General features: G+C 35.6%; 1 protein-coding gene across 14 annotated transcripts in view; it reads right to left on the bottom strand.

The window, feature by feature from the left end:
* Positions 1 to 8,732: 8,732 nt before the first annotated feature.
* The window catches only part of LOC128865064 (muscle-specific protein 300 kDa), a 286,723-nt gene continuing 280,482 nt past the window's right edge, over positions 8,733 to 14,973 (bottom strand). For 12 of the 14 annotated variants that reach the window (XM_054104992.1, XM_054104990.1, XM_054104996.1 and 9 more), the window contains 3 exons: positions 14,320 to 14,461; positions 13,851 to 13,924; positions 8,733 to 9,841 (listed from right to left, as the gene is read on the bottom strand). In XM_054104992.1, coding sequence (XP_053960967.1) covers positions 9,592 to 9,841; positions 13,851 to 13,924; positions 14,320 to 14,461 — 466 coding nt within the window. In that variant the 3' untranslated portion in view covers positions 8,733 to 9,591. The remainder of the gene's footprint in view (positions 9,842 to 13,850; positions 13,925 to 14,319; positions 14,462 to 14,973) is intronic. The other 2 variants (XM_054104986.1, XM_054104988.1) reach the window with 1 other exon arrangement.

Here is a 14,973-nt window from a genome sequence, read left to right as displayed (position 1 = left end):
ACTTAAAGCGTGTTTAAGTTTGATATTTGGATTTATCTGGTCTTTGTAAAGGAATAATATATATTTTCATAACGAAAAACTAAATAAGAAACAATTAAATTAAATTAATTTGTCAATACGTTCTTGTGCTATAGTTATTTAATTCAGTGTATACTTATACCTACATATACTCTAATTGATCGAGCTCCTCCCGCAATTTGTGGTGTACGACTTGATGTTGTCCTATGAATAGCGCCTACAGTTTTGTGCCAACTTCGGACGGCAGATAAATGTTATGAGAAGCTTTTTCATGGGCGAATTATACCCGATATTGCATTTTTATATACTATTGATAAAAAATTAAATTTCACATATTGCTTTCAGATTTTTAATCAAAAAAATTACGCAGTAAATCAGCCAGTATGCTGATAGTTTTGTCGAAGTGAAACAAGTCCAGTGACGTTCGCAAGGCCGTTTGGGTGTCGCGCCATATTTATTTATTCCATGATAATCAGCAGTAAAAATAGAGAAATTAATTATCTTGGAGAAATCTTCTTTTTTTATTGGTTACTGAATTTGGTCACGGGAAATTGTGTTGAGTGGCAGCTCCGCTCAGCTACTGAACACTTTGAGAATCAGCTGATAGATAGCTTAAGCTACGTGCATACGACTAATAGCATAAACACGTCGACCACGTTAGGCGACTGAAGGTATTTGCCAAATTGGCCCAACCTGGTTGACGTCGGCAGAGATGGTTTAAAATAAATGGGAATTATAAATAAAAACTTGAATGTATAAGTATGACACCTATTTCTTTATGAAAAATTATGTCATTTGTGCTGTTACAAGATATTGAAGTTTTTCTTTTATATATTTTCTAAAATAAACTTACTTAATTTTTTGAAAATTGCATTTGATTCCATTTGATTTGAATTGCACTCTTGCAAGGATGGCTTGGAGAAGTCAATCTTCACTATTCTATGGAGAGAGGATTTGGTTAGGCTGTGCTGACGGTCATGGACTGATGAGCGGACAGACATGCTCTACTCGAATCCTCTCATTATTCTGAGCATTTTGATATGTGTATGTGTATATATCTATACCTCGATTCCTTTATGCTTTATACGAAAAAAATTATAATAACTGATTTGGACTGATCGAAGGGACCATGTAACTAGCCGCGGATGATAACAAAAATAAATTTTAATTCCAACAATATTTGTGTTTTGCATAATTTGAAGTTCTCAAAATTGAATGCCGTCTCCAAATGTGTGATAGTTTTAGGATGTAACGGTTATTATTTGAGAAAAGGCGACAGAAGTTGGTTATCGGGTGCTGATTTGAAAAATGTTTTTTTTTTGTTTTTGTAGGAGAATTTGGGATGGAAATAATAAGTTTTTGAACAAGATTCGATAAGCAAGCGAAAGCACCAATGTATTGAGGCTTAGCTTACTGGGGTAGCAGCCCTTTGTTGTGAAAACTCGAGTATCTAAGGTATCTGTATCTAAGGTCGGGTGAGATTGCCGACGACGAGTGATAGCTTCACGGCTTTAAGCAGGGATAGGAAAGCTAGAACTGGAGTGACAGTGACAAACATTTATGGGAATGTTTATGCTGTTACTACAGCAACCCTGGCAAAAATATTAGCTACAATCGTTCCTGCATACTATTGGGGACCGGAAAATATGACTTATTTTACAGTAAATTCAAATAAACAATTTTTTCTTTCTTTTTAGTCCATCTGACATTTAGTGTGCAAATTTCCAATGCCGGATCAATAAAAATCAGTTGGCTTTTCAGTAAAATATTTGGAGATGACATTTTTCATATCAAGTAAATTTTGAAATTTTTTGTTTGTAAATAAGTGTTGCAGTGAACGGAATGAAAATCCGATAGCGCAATGTCTGACGAGTACAGTGGGTGAGGTGGTACCTCCCACCCCATTCCATTAATTTTTACCAGCGTTGTTCTTGCGCAGCGCGGTATTGCATTATCGTGTTGCAAAATAGCGCCTTTTCTATTTATAATCTTTTTCATCAATGTCCATTTGCCTTAAAAGGTTGTTGTTGTTGTTGTAGCAGTAACTTTGCCCTGTCAGTGTAGTGTAATCACCGGTCGTCTTCGTCTAGCTCATCTAAAGGTAGGCCCAGGAAACTGGCTGTTTCGACAGGTTTGGTCCAGAGGGAGAGGGGTGTTAGATGAATGGGGGTCTACGGTAACACCCTAGCAGAAACTGCTGGCTGAGCATTTTGTTATGCTCCTTTACAGGAAGCATGTGAGCCTCGTCATGCAGGTGATGAATTGGGGACATCAGGAGACATCCTGTCGCGGTCCTGATGGCAGTATTCTGGCAGGTCTGAAGCTTCGTCCACTGGTTTCAGGTGACCAGACAGGGGCAGCATAGTTTAGAACCGGCCGGCCTATTGCCTTGAAGGTCGACAGCAACATTTCCTGGTCTTTGCCCCAAGTGCTACCGGCAAGCGACTTGGGGACCTTGTTGCTATTGTGTACTTTAGTTGCAACAGCGGTTGTATGCGCTGAGAAGGAGAGCAAGCTGTTACAGGTAACTCCCAATATTTTGGGGTTGCTAACTGTCAGAATTGGTGTGTCATCGATTTTTACCTTAAGTTGCAGCTTAACCTCCTTTGTCCAGGTGGTGAAGAGAGTCGCCGTGGATTTAGTGGGGGAAAGTTGTAAGTTCCTTGCAGTGAAGAAGCGAGAAAGGCAGGCGACGTAGTCGTTTACCTTGGAGCATAGACCATCAATGTCATTGCCCGACGCCATTCTCGTGCAGTCGTCGGCGTGGGAGACCAGGGAGACTCCCTCTGGTGGCTGGAGGAGTTTCGAGATATATGGAAGAAATTGAAAAGCAAGGGTGAAAGGACACCACCCTGCAGAACTCCTTGCTTTATGTTCCTCTGTTTGGATGTTTGGGCTTGAAATATCACCGACGAATGATGAACACTCAGGTAGTTCGCGGCCCACCTCTTCAGCCCTGGCGGGAGTATCAATTGTAAAATGTCATCTAGTAGCGTGGCGTGGCTCACTGTATCAAAAGCCTTTTTTAGATCCAACGCTACTAGGACCTCTCGCAGGGGTGGTTTTGGTTAAGTCCGCGGTTTACCTGGGTGTTAATGACGGTGAGTGCCGTGATGGTGCTATGCACACTTCGGAAACCATGCTGGTGTGAGGCTGGGGTCAGGTATTTCGTAAAGAGTGGGAGTAGAAGGGCTTCAAGAGTCTTCACTACTGGGGATGGAGAGTTATCGGTACGCTAGGACGCCCCTTGGTTGGCGGGTTTCCCAGGTTTCAGGTCTGGGACCACTCGCCCTAATTTCCACTTATCAGGAATTATGAGACTGGCCATAGACAGATTGAGGACCTTGGTGAGGTATTCTACTCCCAATAGACCCATCTTTTTCAGTATCAGCATGTTTAGCCCGTCAGGGCTAATGGCTTCATATGGTTTCGTATGGTTGATGGCCCTCTGAACCTCATCGCTGGAGAAAGCAAGTGGCTCACTGTTGTATGTCAGTTTGTGCAGCCGTCTCGTGGCACTACGTTTGGATCTGTTGGCCGGAGGATGCAGAATAAACTGCCGGCTAAAGTAGCTTCGGATCCGACGAAGTACAACCGTAGAAGGTGATATCCACCTTGTCGTTATGCTTCGTAGGGTTCGACAGAGACCTTACGATGGACCAGAGCTTGCTCGCACCAGAGGTGAAGTTGCAGGACTTCAGATGCTCTTCCCATTTGGTTCGCTTATATTGGGTTACCAGTTGCCGAATTGAGATCCTTTATCCGAAGATCCCCGGTATCGGCCTGGCGTAGAAGATCACTGCTTCAGCTGAGAATTTGGGACGTATGTTCCGGATCCTTCCAGTGGGTATGAAGCGAGCCGCGGCGGCTGTGATCACCTTGCGGAATGCGCGTTCGCCTGCGCGCACATCGATGGGAATGGGGAGAGCGGCGAAGATGTTTTCAGTAAATTCCGCGAATCTAGTCCAATTAGCTTTGTTTAAGGGGGTAGTATGGTATTTTTGTTTTTTTCATTTCTTTTTTTTTTTTTTTTTTAATTATTCTATAACATCTTAAGATTATTGTGTGAAAGTTTGAAGTGCATTAGAGTAAAATTGACAAAGACACAAAGGATTAAGTATCTACCTCTCCAACCGGATTTCACGCTGCCGAAAATCTTTAAACGCGTTTTTCTCACACTTGCCTTTTTTACGGTCGGTGTCCACTGTAGATTCATATCTACTGCACCGATTCTTTTCAAATTTGGTTTTTTTGTTTCTTTACTTTATTCACGAGGTAATGACGTCGAGTTTTCTTTTTTTTTTAATTTTGTCATATTTTAAAACAACAAAGTTTTCAAGTTTTTTTTATGAAAAAACGGTGTTTTGACTTCAAAGCGCTTTAAAAAATTAAAAAAAAAAAAAAAAAAAAATATTCGACGTTGTTACCTGCGAAACTTTATTAGCTGATGAAATCAATTTGGTTTTTTGATTTTAGTTGATCCAGTAATGAGTTCTGAGGGACACCGCAATAAAACTTTTTTATGAGACGTCCGCGAAGATTCGCTGCCACCAACTCATTTCTTTATAAAAATCAATGAAAATTTCACACAATATTCTTTAAATATGACTTTATAATGAAGTAATTTTAAAATTTTGAATAAATCAACTGTGTCGACAAAAAAAATTTCGAAAAATATGCTTGTTTTACACCGAATTAACCATACTACCCCCTTAAATTTAGATAAGACCGGTGATCCGCGAATACAAAGTCGGCAGGTTTCTCGGTCGAGATTATAATGGGCAAGCGATAGCATAGGTCGCCAGGTTATGCTATTTATCAGACCTGCGCCAGCAATTGTGATGTCAGGAGAGCTGCTGCAATTGCCCACTTCCCTAGTGGGAGTATCGTCGTTTACGGTGCTGAATGTTGCATCGCCTATCTGCTCTGCCAATAGCTGTCCCTTACGATCATTTGGCAGGCCTTAAAAGGTGAAATAGTTTTGTGTGCAGTAATTTATGAAAAGCCTTTCATAGTGAAAGAGCATATAGAAACATCTTTGTGGACGTCTTAACAGGTTTGTATTAGGCCTGAAGGCTGAACAACGCTTCGCGCGTTCCCATAGCTTGTTTGAATCCAAACTGCTTACAGCCCATTGATTGTTCACATTTCGTAAATAAACGTCTGTGAAGGATTTTAAGAAATATAATATTTTCAAGTCATGACTCATTAAATTAATGTGCCGGGAATTAACGCATTTGTTAGCTCCTGATTTTTTACGAAGGTCGACTGCAGCCATGCCTTTGGATACACACCATAATCATAAATTTTATTAAATATTTGAAACGTAATTCCTATATTTTTCTCATCTACAAGTTTATATAATTCAGCTGAAATTTCCTCCGGTCCGACGGATTTATTATTTTTTGCCAAATTTAATATTTTTAAGACCTTTATTACTTTTGTTATGCTTTGTGCTGACAATGGTCCCAGGTTTCAACACTTGAAAATGGACAATTCCACGAATATGCCATCAAACACACAAAGCGCCTTTTTCGGGCGTAAACTTGGCTTAACAGTCCTGGCGGTTCCGTCTTTTGCGTACTATCATACAGGACCCAATTTTCACCTGCAGTGATTAAGCACTCACAAAAAGATATTGTACAGTTGAAGCAATAAGTGGCATGCCGTGAATCCGATAGCTCTGTTTTCTTTTTTTCAGACAGATTATGCGGAATTCAAACACCTGTTGTTTGTTCCACCAATTTGTTGCAAATGTTTGTGGATGGTCGACCCAGTTGGGTTAGGAGTATTTGACAGTTCCTCGATTGTCCGACACCGACTTGCTTCCACTTTCGCCCCTAACACGCCATTGTCTAAAGTTGTTCTGATTATTTTCCTGATCGATGTTAGTCGATCGAAGAAGATCGAATTTATCGGATCTGAACTTACTAAACATCCTTTGGCATTTCCGAACATCTAAGACACTTGGGCAAATATCGAAAATGTTCTTAGTAGCAACTGTTGCATTTCTACCCTTGTGGGACTCCGAAAACATACAGGGTGGGCCATATAGCGTTTGCTTTTTGAACCACCTATTTTTTTGAGAATGGTAACACAAATGGCATGTCAAATGTGTTCATAATTTACTTAGAGGTTTGGCATTACGAAATGAGACGCTATACGTTTGAACAAAATTGGGAAATATTGAAAACCTATTTCCAAAGTGGTGAGTCTTCTTCTTCTTCCGAGTTTTTGTTTCCAAAAATTGAAGAGGATGACATGGACGACATTTGGTTTTAACAGGACGATGCAACTTGTCACACTGCCATAGTTACACTCGAACTTTTGGCTACCATTTTTGAATTCCGATATCAATCGGCCGCCTTGGAGCTGTGATTTAAGCCCGTTAGACTATTTTTTGTGGAGAGCCGTTAAGAACAAATGCTATGCGAACCATCCAGAGACGATTGATGCTTTAAAACACGAAATCGAAGTAGCCATTCATGAAATTTGAGCCCAAAAAATCGAAAATGTGCTTAAAAATTGGGTTGATCGAATGCCCTACTGTAAATCCAGTCGTGGCAGTCATTTGAACGATATTGTTTTTCATTCATAAATGACAATGCTCAATCTTCAAAATAAAAAAAAAAAGTTTGAAAAAATATTGATTAGTTTTTTTTTAGCCGATTCAAAAAGCAAATTTTACATGGCCCACCCTATACAATGGCGGATATGAATCTCATCTGGTATCTCAGTAAAAATGGCGAAATTTAAGTTTTCCCAACTAAACAAGTCACTTTAACTTTGAAATGTTTCTGGCACGATTTTCAACTACGCAATGAACTCATAAACGGTGGTAAAGAACATTGCAATGCGCAGAAACGACAACACTTTTCGGTCCCCCGAGTATTTTCAAGTAAAACACACGGCATTTAATATATAAACCATTATTAATATTTTTTAAATTTTATTTTTATATTTTTGCAAAGGTGATATATTCATAACATAATAGTAATAATAATAATAAAAGTGTAATATATGTACGTATGCATATGTAGATGCATTTATAGATACGAGTAAGTGAAAAACAAATATTACTTAAATAAGTTAACCTAAACAAAATTCACAAAAAATTGCTGCTTAATGCAAAATTATATAGTAATTTTGATTTTTCCTTAAAATTGACAACTCAAAACTGCGTTTTTCTTTCAAACGTTTTTTTTTTCAGTATTTTTCAGTTTGTGTATTTTGTAGTTTTTTCGTTTTTGTTTTTATCTTTGTTTTTTAGTAGTGGTCACTTTCGGTCACTTAGCGTTAAAAAAATCATTTTCTTTTTTACAATAAAGGCAAACATTTGTTACATGTGTGAGTGTATAAATCTATGAAAAAAGTAACAAAGCAATAAGCAATTAAACAATTATCAATAATATCATAATTTTTCACATCGATATATATGTATGTGTGCATGTAAATTCATAGTGAAATGATTTAATTGTAGTTAGTTATATGTGGTTGTTTATAACGATAACTTTGCATATTGCGTTTTAGGTACACATAGAAAAAGCATAGACGAAGCGTAAATTTATTCAAAAGAAAAAAACAAACATTTAATAAATAAAAGAAAAAAAAATAGAATACATACAAGGTTTGCTTATAGTAGAACCTAAATTGGATGGATTCTGGCAAAACAAAAATGTTACACATGCGCTAAAGTGCATGTGCAGATTTTCGATATTTTTAAAACTTTTTTCCTTCATTTTTTTTTTTTAATATTTTCTTTAATTTCACATTTAACTTTTTTGCATTTAATTAAACCAAAATATGAATTCCATATCGTTCGTGTTGCTTTTCAGCATAATTCCGCTGCTTTGTTTGCAAAACGGACTTTGTTTATGAATTTTGGTTTAGCACCAGCTTAGGACACTTGCTACTTTGCGTTTGAATGAGTTATCAACAACTGCACAACAACAAAAGAAAATATACAGCAAAGTGAAATTACCAACAGCGACGACATCGAGACGTTTTTTGCAACTATTACTACTTTTCTTAGAGAAAATAAATTAAGCTTCTCGTTCCAAAATGAAGAAGAAACAACTATGGTAATGCCTGTTTGGGAATGTTTTGGATTTGCGAAATTTTTCGTTACTCAGTACGTGGTGAGCCAACGTTGCGGTAGGCCATTTTGAAAAACAACAAACAACATTGGAGAGATTTGTGTGCGTGTGTGTCTGTTCAAAATGGCAACGCAACAGTGGCATTTTTTGTGTAAAATGCGCAAATGCACTGATTTTTAACGCAACCCCTAAATTTGGGAGATGAGGTCACGTAAAAATATGAGCAATTCGCATTTTTCAATTTATTGGGTCATGAAATTTACGTTTTAATAAAAAAAACGTTCGTTGAATTTTCTTTATGTGGCTGTGGCTTTTCGAAAATTTTGGTTTTTGGAGAGTTTTGTTTTTTTGATGGTTCTTGCATGCGTAAGGATTTCGGTTTTCTACATGTATTTGTTGCCGCTTGTTGGTATATTTTGCTGCTTTTATTTCCCTTTTTTGTGCTATGCAATGCGCTAAGCAAAAATGTTCCACGAAATTCGCTCAGCAAATGGCAGAGCACAAAAATGTGTTGCCAGCTGTGTAATAACTACTTTCATTAATTCTCTTGTTCGTGTACTGAAAATATCAAAAATTTATTTGTTTTGCTATAATTTTTCGTATATATGTGCGTTCGTATTTTGTTTTTTTTTTTGTTTTTGTTTTTTGCTTTTTTGTTCTTACTCGCTAAATTGTCACATAAAGTACGTTGATACTTTTTACGTTTTCCTTTCGCTCTCATACATATCGTTCATTTATGTATGTGTGGGTATTGAATGAGTAAACCGATTTTCAAGCATCGCTTTGAGTGCCTCCAGAGCAGTTCACTGGAGCACTCACTTTGCCCTCTTCTTTTCATATTTAATTATTAAGATTTTTCGTTATTTGTTTAATGGTTTCATAAACATTGTTTTTCCTAATATTTGTTTTGTTTTGTTTCTGTTTTCGTTTCTTCAAATATTCCAAAGCGCTATCTAATGTCTATCAAATGTACACAACTACTGAGGAAACACCGGCAAGTGCACACGCGCCTATCAATTTTACAAAATGCACTAAGTACAATTGAAAGTTCTATACAAATGAATATTTCTTCTCAAATTATTGTACAATTACAAGCAAGGCATATGTGTGTGTATGTGTGTATGCAGGTTATACAATACTTTTCGCTTATTTCGTTTCTAATACAATTTCATCACTAACATCAACTCTTTACAATTTTACGCAAGCGTACAACTACTGCGACTTTTTTCTTAGCTTTTTGTTTTTACTTTATCTGCAACTGCAACTGGTTTGCCGCAGACCCATTACTTACTAGTACACAGACATATTTCTTTTTACATACATAGCTCGTTTTCATATACAAATTTAATTTTTCTTCTTATTCGTTTTTCTTTTTTCTTATATACTACTGTGTTTGTTCGTTTTAACTTTTAGTTAATTGTCCAGTGTTTTTGTTTTTGTATTTGTATTTGTTGTCGTTTCCTTCAACCACCCACTACTATGTTGGTGGCGGTCCATTCGGGTATGTCAACATCGGCTCTAAGCTACGCGCAAACGAATTTGAGAACATGCAGGTATAGTCTTCACCGTGGGGCACAAGCGTGGCAACACCCAACAATAGCAACATGAGCGCTTGTATGGGCAACGAGGCACGTGCAACCCGTCCGAGGAAGCGCGCACCGCGCGCAAGTACGGTGGTGTTGATGGCATCGCCATCGACAGCATCGGCAGCGATGCCGGTGGTGCCGCTATACGTTAGAGGGAGAAAGAGAGAGAGAGAAATAGAAAGTGTTAACAAAAAATTCTTGCTAATAGTAATTCAAGTAATTTGTAATAAAAAAAATGTTAAGTCTAAAATTATAATGTATGAAATAAATAGAAATACAGGCTCAGAAGAAGGCATTTGAACTAAGCGTGCTAAAATCTTGATATCGATCTCTTATATGGTAATTGAAGATCAATTTAAAAAAATAAACTACACATCATACCTATGGCGCTGATACCCATGCCTATAGCCACTTCTAAATTACTTATAGACAGGGAAACCATCAAAAAGGTAAATACAATCTGGCAAAACCTCACAACATGCGAACTAAGTAGACAGACATGGCCGAACTGGAACAGCGGTCGATCGAAGATCTTGCTAAGATTCAACAGGGAATCTATAAGAAAAATGATAGGTGTATTAACAGGTCATTGTTTAATAGGCAGCCACGCTAGAAGGTTAGGACTACCTTACTTCGATTTCTGTAGAAGCTGTCTAAATACAGAAGAAGAGGAAACCTTTTATGTGAGTGTGAAAGCCTAGCTAGGAGAAGGCTGCGCACCCTCGATACAGCATTTCTAACCGATGTAGCGGATATAGCCCATCTAAAACTAACGAAGCTCTGCTCGTTTATTAAAGCAACCGGATGGTTTGAAAGGGAACACGTAGAGTAAGGAGAAGCTCCAGTGGTATCACAATGGACCTGCCGAAGGTCTAAGTGTGTCTTACGACAACCACCCTACCTACCTACCTACCTACCTATGACCAGGGCTGGATTGTCTAAAGGGTGGTTACATTTCAAGGGCCGATGTTGAATGTGAACCACACCTAAACGTTAACGACACCTTTGGACCTCTTTCTTTGGGGTTATTTGAAAGAAAAGGTGTACGTCGATAAGCCAGCAACAATTAAAGAGCTAAAGGATGAGATAATTCGATAGGGCAATTCAGGCAACAAAATAACATTTGAAACTTTTTTTGAAGATTTGTAAAAAAATTGAATTTGAAGATTTGCGTCAAGGTGGTGACACTAGACCAACAAAAATATTTTGTACGTTTGATTGTCTCGGCAAAGTTTTGGCAAAATCGAAAACAATGCAGGATTTCGCCTTGTTCCATTCTGTGCTGGCAGCTACAAGGACACGGTGAAAGAAAAACAAATCAGCTGATTTACCGGTTCCCTTCTTTACAAGATTCACCCTGATTTGTATCCTCAATGACAAAGTTATTGCTTTTTATATTACAATAGGCGCCTTCGATTCGCCACTTATGCACTCGCAATCTCTGGGCTCTGTTAACTTGATGAAAAATTTACATCTGAAAGCAACTACAAAAGGCCTTTTCTATTCGCAATTTGCCCGCTCGCTATCTCTGTGCTCGATTAACTTGAAGAAAAATTTGCATGCGAAAGCAACAACAAAGTTATTGAGTAAGTTTCGTCGCTAACGAGTACGGTTTTATACCTCATTAAACTGGTATAACTCAATTTTTACAAACACATGAAATTTAAGGCAGCTCTGTTCCAGCGTTGCCAATTTGTTGTCCATTTATACCAGTTGCTTCACCTATTCGCCACCTGTTAACGTTTGGCGAAAAGAAGATGCCTAAAGTTATCGAGGAAGAGTCGCCGCTGGCTAAAAAAAATCATAAAATTGATATGATTCACTATTTTCAAGGCTGCCAACTCTTTTTAAAAAGAGTTTCATTAGACCTCGTTCATACAGGGAGATTTTTGTTGCTTCAACATTGCGAATTCTCCTTTGGTGTTGCTCGTCGTGTTTACACATCTTGCAATTGTTAGTTTCTAGTCTAAAGTCAACAACAACATTGAGAAGAGCAAGAAAACAAACGGTGTTGACAGAGCTTGTACATCACAAGTAACGAGTTCAAGCATCAGATGTTTAGCCGTACAAATGCGGTCTTACTAATACTCATTAAGTGCTTCCATTGTATGCTGGACTCCCACTCTATGCTGATTTGTGGTAATTTTTTTATTTAATATTTGCCCGTGTGGTCAACACCTTGAAAATGGTCATTGAATTCTCATGGAAATAATGCACTTTTCGTAAATTTCATACATATAAAATGTTTACACATCGTTTATTTAACCTCGTCTTTTAATTTGCCTTCACAAATGTGTCTGAAAATTAAATAAAAATGTCTAAAAAGTCAAACCCTATGCTTTATTGAACAAAAAATAAATTTAACTATTCTTATAGGGGCACCGAAAGTTTTTCCCATTTAAAAAAATGTAAAACAAAAAATATTTACTTTTACATTTAATTAATAAAATATTAATTTTTAAATATATTTTTTAAATATTTACTTATATATATTTTTTAATATTTATTTTTATATTTGTTTAAAAAAAAAATAATTTTTATATTTAAAAAAAATATTTATTTTTATATTTATTTCAAAAAAATTAATTTTTATATTTATTTAAAAAAAATTAATTTTTATATTTATTTAAAAGAAATTAATTTTTATATTTATTCAAAAATATATTTATTTTTATATTTATTTAAGTGTTTTTTTTTATTTTTTTATTTTTAATTTATTTTTTGTATGCGTATGTAATGGCGTATGTTCTAAAAAACAACAAAAGATGCATGCCGCTTTTGCCATCTTATGTTTTATTTATTTTTTTATAGTTTTATTTTTATTTTTAATTTGTTTTTTTTTTTTATTTTTAATTTGTTTTTTTTTTATTTTTAATTAATTTTTTATTTCATTTTTTATCCTTTTATTTTTTCATCTGAAAATTGTCATGAAAATCATCATCGGTTTATTTTTCTTTTTTAATTTTATTTATTGTTAATATATTTATTTTGTATTCCTTTTACTCTTCCTAAAATTTTAAGCCATTTTCGGATCACTTATACTTTTATAAGCTTTACTATTACCTGTAGTGGACGATTACTGCAAGAAAAACTATTTTCATCATTCTATCAGATGGTGCAAAATTCATCACCATATCAGAAGATTTATAATTTTCGCAAAAGGCGTCCTACGTCAATCATATTTCACACTTGTGAACTAAAGAGCTGCGGTATACAAACAGACAAGCACTGGAGCGCTTAATGGACAAAATAAGGATTTCCATCACTCGAGATCATTTTTTTCTTACATAGTAAAAAGTTATTCAAAACAAAAGTGGATGACTAATTTTGCGCCACCTTAAATATTCTATTATTTATATCAATAGTTTTTTATGTATTTATATATTTCTGCACGATCTTCAGACTACTGGCTGGTTTGTCAAGCAAAAGCGCGCGATAGTGAACGAGATTGATAGACTATAAAATGAGTGTCATGGGACGGTACTCAAAGCAAGTTAACAATTGATTTCAGCGATCGTAATCTGCACTAAAGCATCTTTTGCACGCGGCTCAACAGAGTGTGGGAATAAGTTCATCTGGCAGCAATCGGTGAACTGTTTGCAATTTGAACTGTTTTCAGCTTTTTTGCCAAAATCGAACGCAAAGAAAACCTGGAATGTCGACGTTGCCTGATTAAAAAAAAGCAAAAAAAAAACAATTTATTACAAAATTGTCCCCATTGAAAAAATCCGTTACACACTCATTGTTCTTCACAATTCGACATCAAGATTTTTTATCACTTAGCCCTGCGTCTAGTGGCACGCAAGCAAATGAACGTAGGGTGCAGCTGTGCATGTACTAATCATCAAAAACGCACACAAAAGTAAAATACAATAATAACGAGAACTTATATGTAGAACTAAGAAACGAATAAATTATGAGATGGCCGGCCAGTTGACGTGGCTCCAACGACTTTGCTATTTCAAAAATACTTGTAAATAATTGAGACATGCACTGATAAATCTGCTACTAATAAATTCGATTGAAATGATAAACTCTTAGGCCACTATTTCAACTAAAGTGAAAGTAATGTTTAAGAAAAAATGTTTAGAAAGAATAAAATGCTTCTAAAAACTTATAAAAACTATTTTTACAATCTAATAATATTTACTTTGCATTATCAGTGTACGGTGCGGCGGCCTGCATAGAAGAAGATGTAGAGGGTAATGTAGTTTGATCCAAAAGCTGTATTGCAATAAAATCACAAAACGAAAAAATGGAAATGAAAAATAAAACAAATAAATTAATATCAAACGAATACATGTATATTAGTAAAAAAATTAAATATCAAAGACGACTAATCACTATTTTTATAAGCATCTCTTTAACTAAATTTTATAGTAGATATTTTTTAAGTTTCAAAATTTTTTTTTTATTTACTATGAAATCAATTTTAATAAACTTTGAATTTTTTTTTTTAAATTTTTTTTTTTTAATTTAGAATCCAATTTGGTCACAGGTGCTTAAGAAAAAATCACATTTTTGATTAAAATTTTTTAATTTAAAAATAAATTGTTTCCCACACATTAAATTAGAAGAAATTTCATTTGATTTTTCTTTTCCCATCCCATTTAGCTTACCTCATTCGACAGCATATGCAGCGACACGCCCAAATTGTCGCCATCATAGCCCAGCACAGCGCCCAACTTCACAATATAGATGCCGGAGATGCGTCGCAATGATTGCAAACGCAGCCGCAGATCAGTCAATCTGGAAAGGGTTCTTCGATTTAATGCGAATGTTAGTGAACTTAGGAGATATTCAATTGGATGAAGTGTTAGAATGGGCGGACGAAAAGTTTCGAGTTTAAACAAAAAAGTGCAAAAAACCAAATACGCAACCAAAAGAACGCCAACAAGAACAACAAGAAAGCGTTCATTCCAATTTTGCTTCGGAAAATTTGGTGTTTTTGTTAAGCAAAAAATATATAGTATTTTCTTTTTAACAAAAATATATAAGGTAAAGAGAATCAAAGAGTAATACGGTAAATAATAGAGTAAATATTAAAATGGAATGGCAAAAGCTATGTATGTAAGTGTGTAAAATAGGTTGAGTTATATACCAGTTATAAATATATGTATGTATATAAATATGTGTGTGTGATTAAGAATATACTGACAAGATATGAAGACAGTTTTTGACTCAAATTTTTTATGATTTAAACAAGCTTTGAGCAACTAATTGTGCAATTATATTAATTTTTTTTTGAAAATTTCTAAACTCCGAGTGCAATG

The sequence above is a fragment of the Anastrepha ludens genome, chromosome 5 (assembly GCF_028408465.1).
Source record: "Anastrepha ludens isolate Willacy chromosome 5, idAnaLude1.1, whole genome shotgun sequence".
NCBI lineage: Eukaryota > Metazoa > Arthropoda > Insecta > Diptera > Tephritidae > Anastrepha > Anastrepha ludens.
Note: the sequence above shows the minus strand (reverse complement) of the source record. Positions and strands in the feature narration are given on the sequence as shown.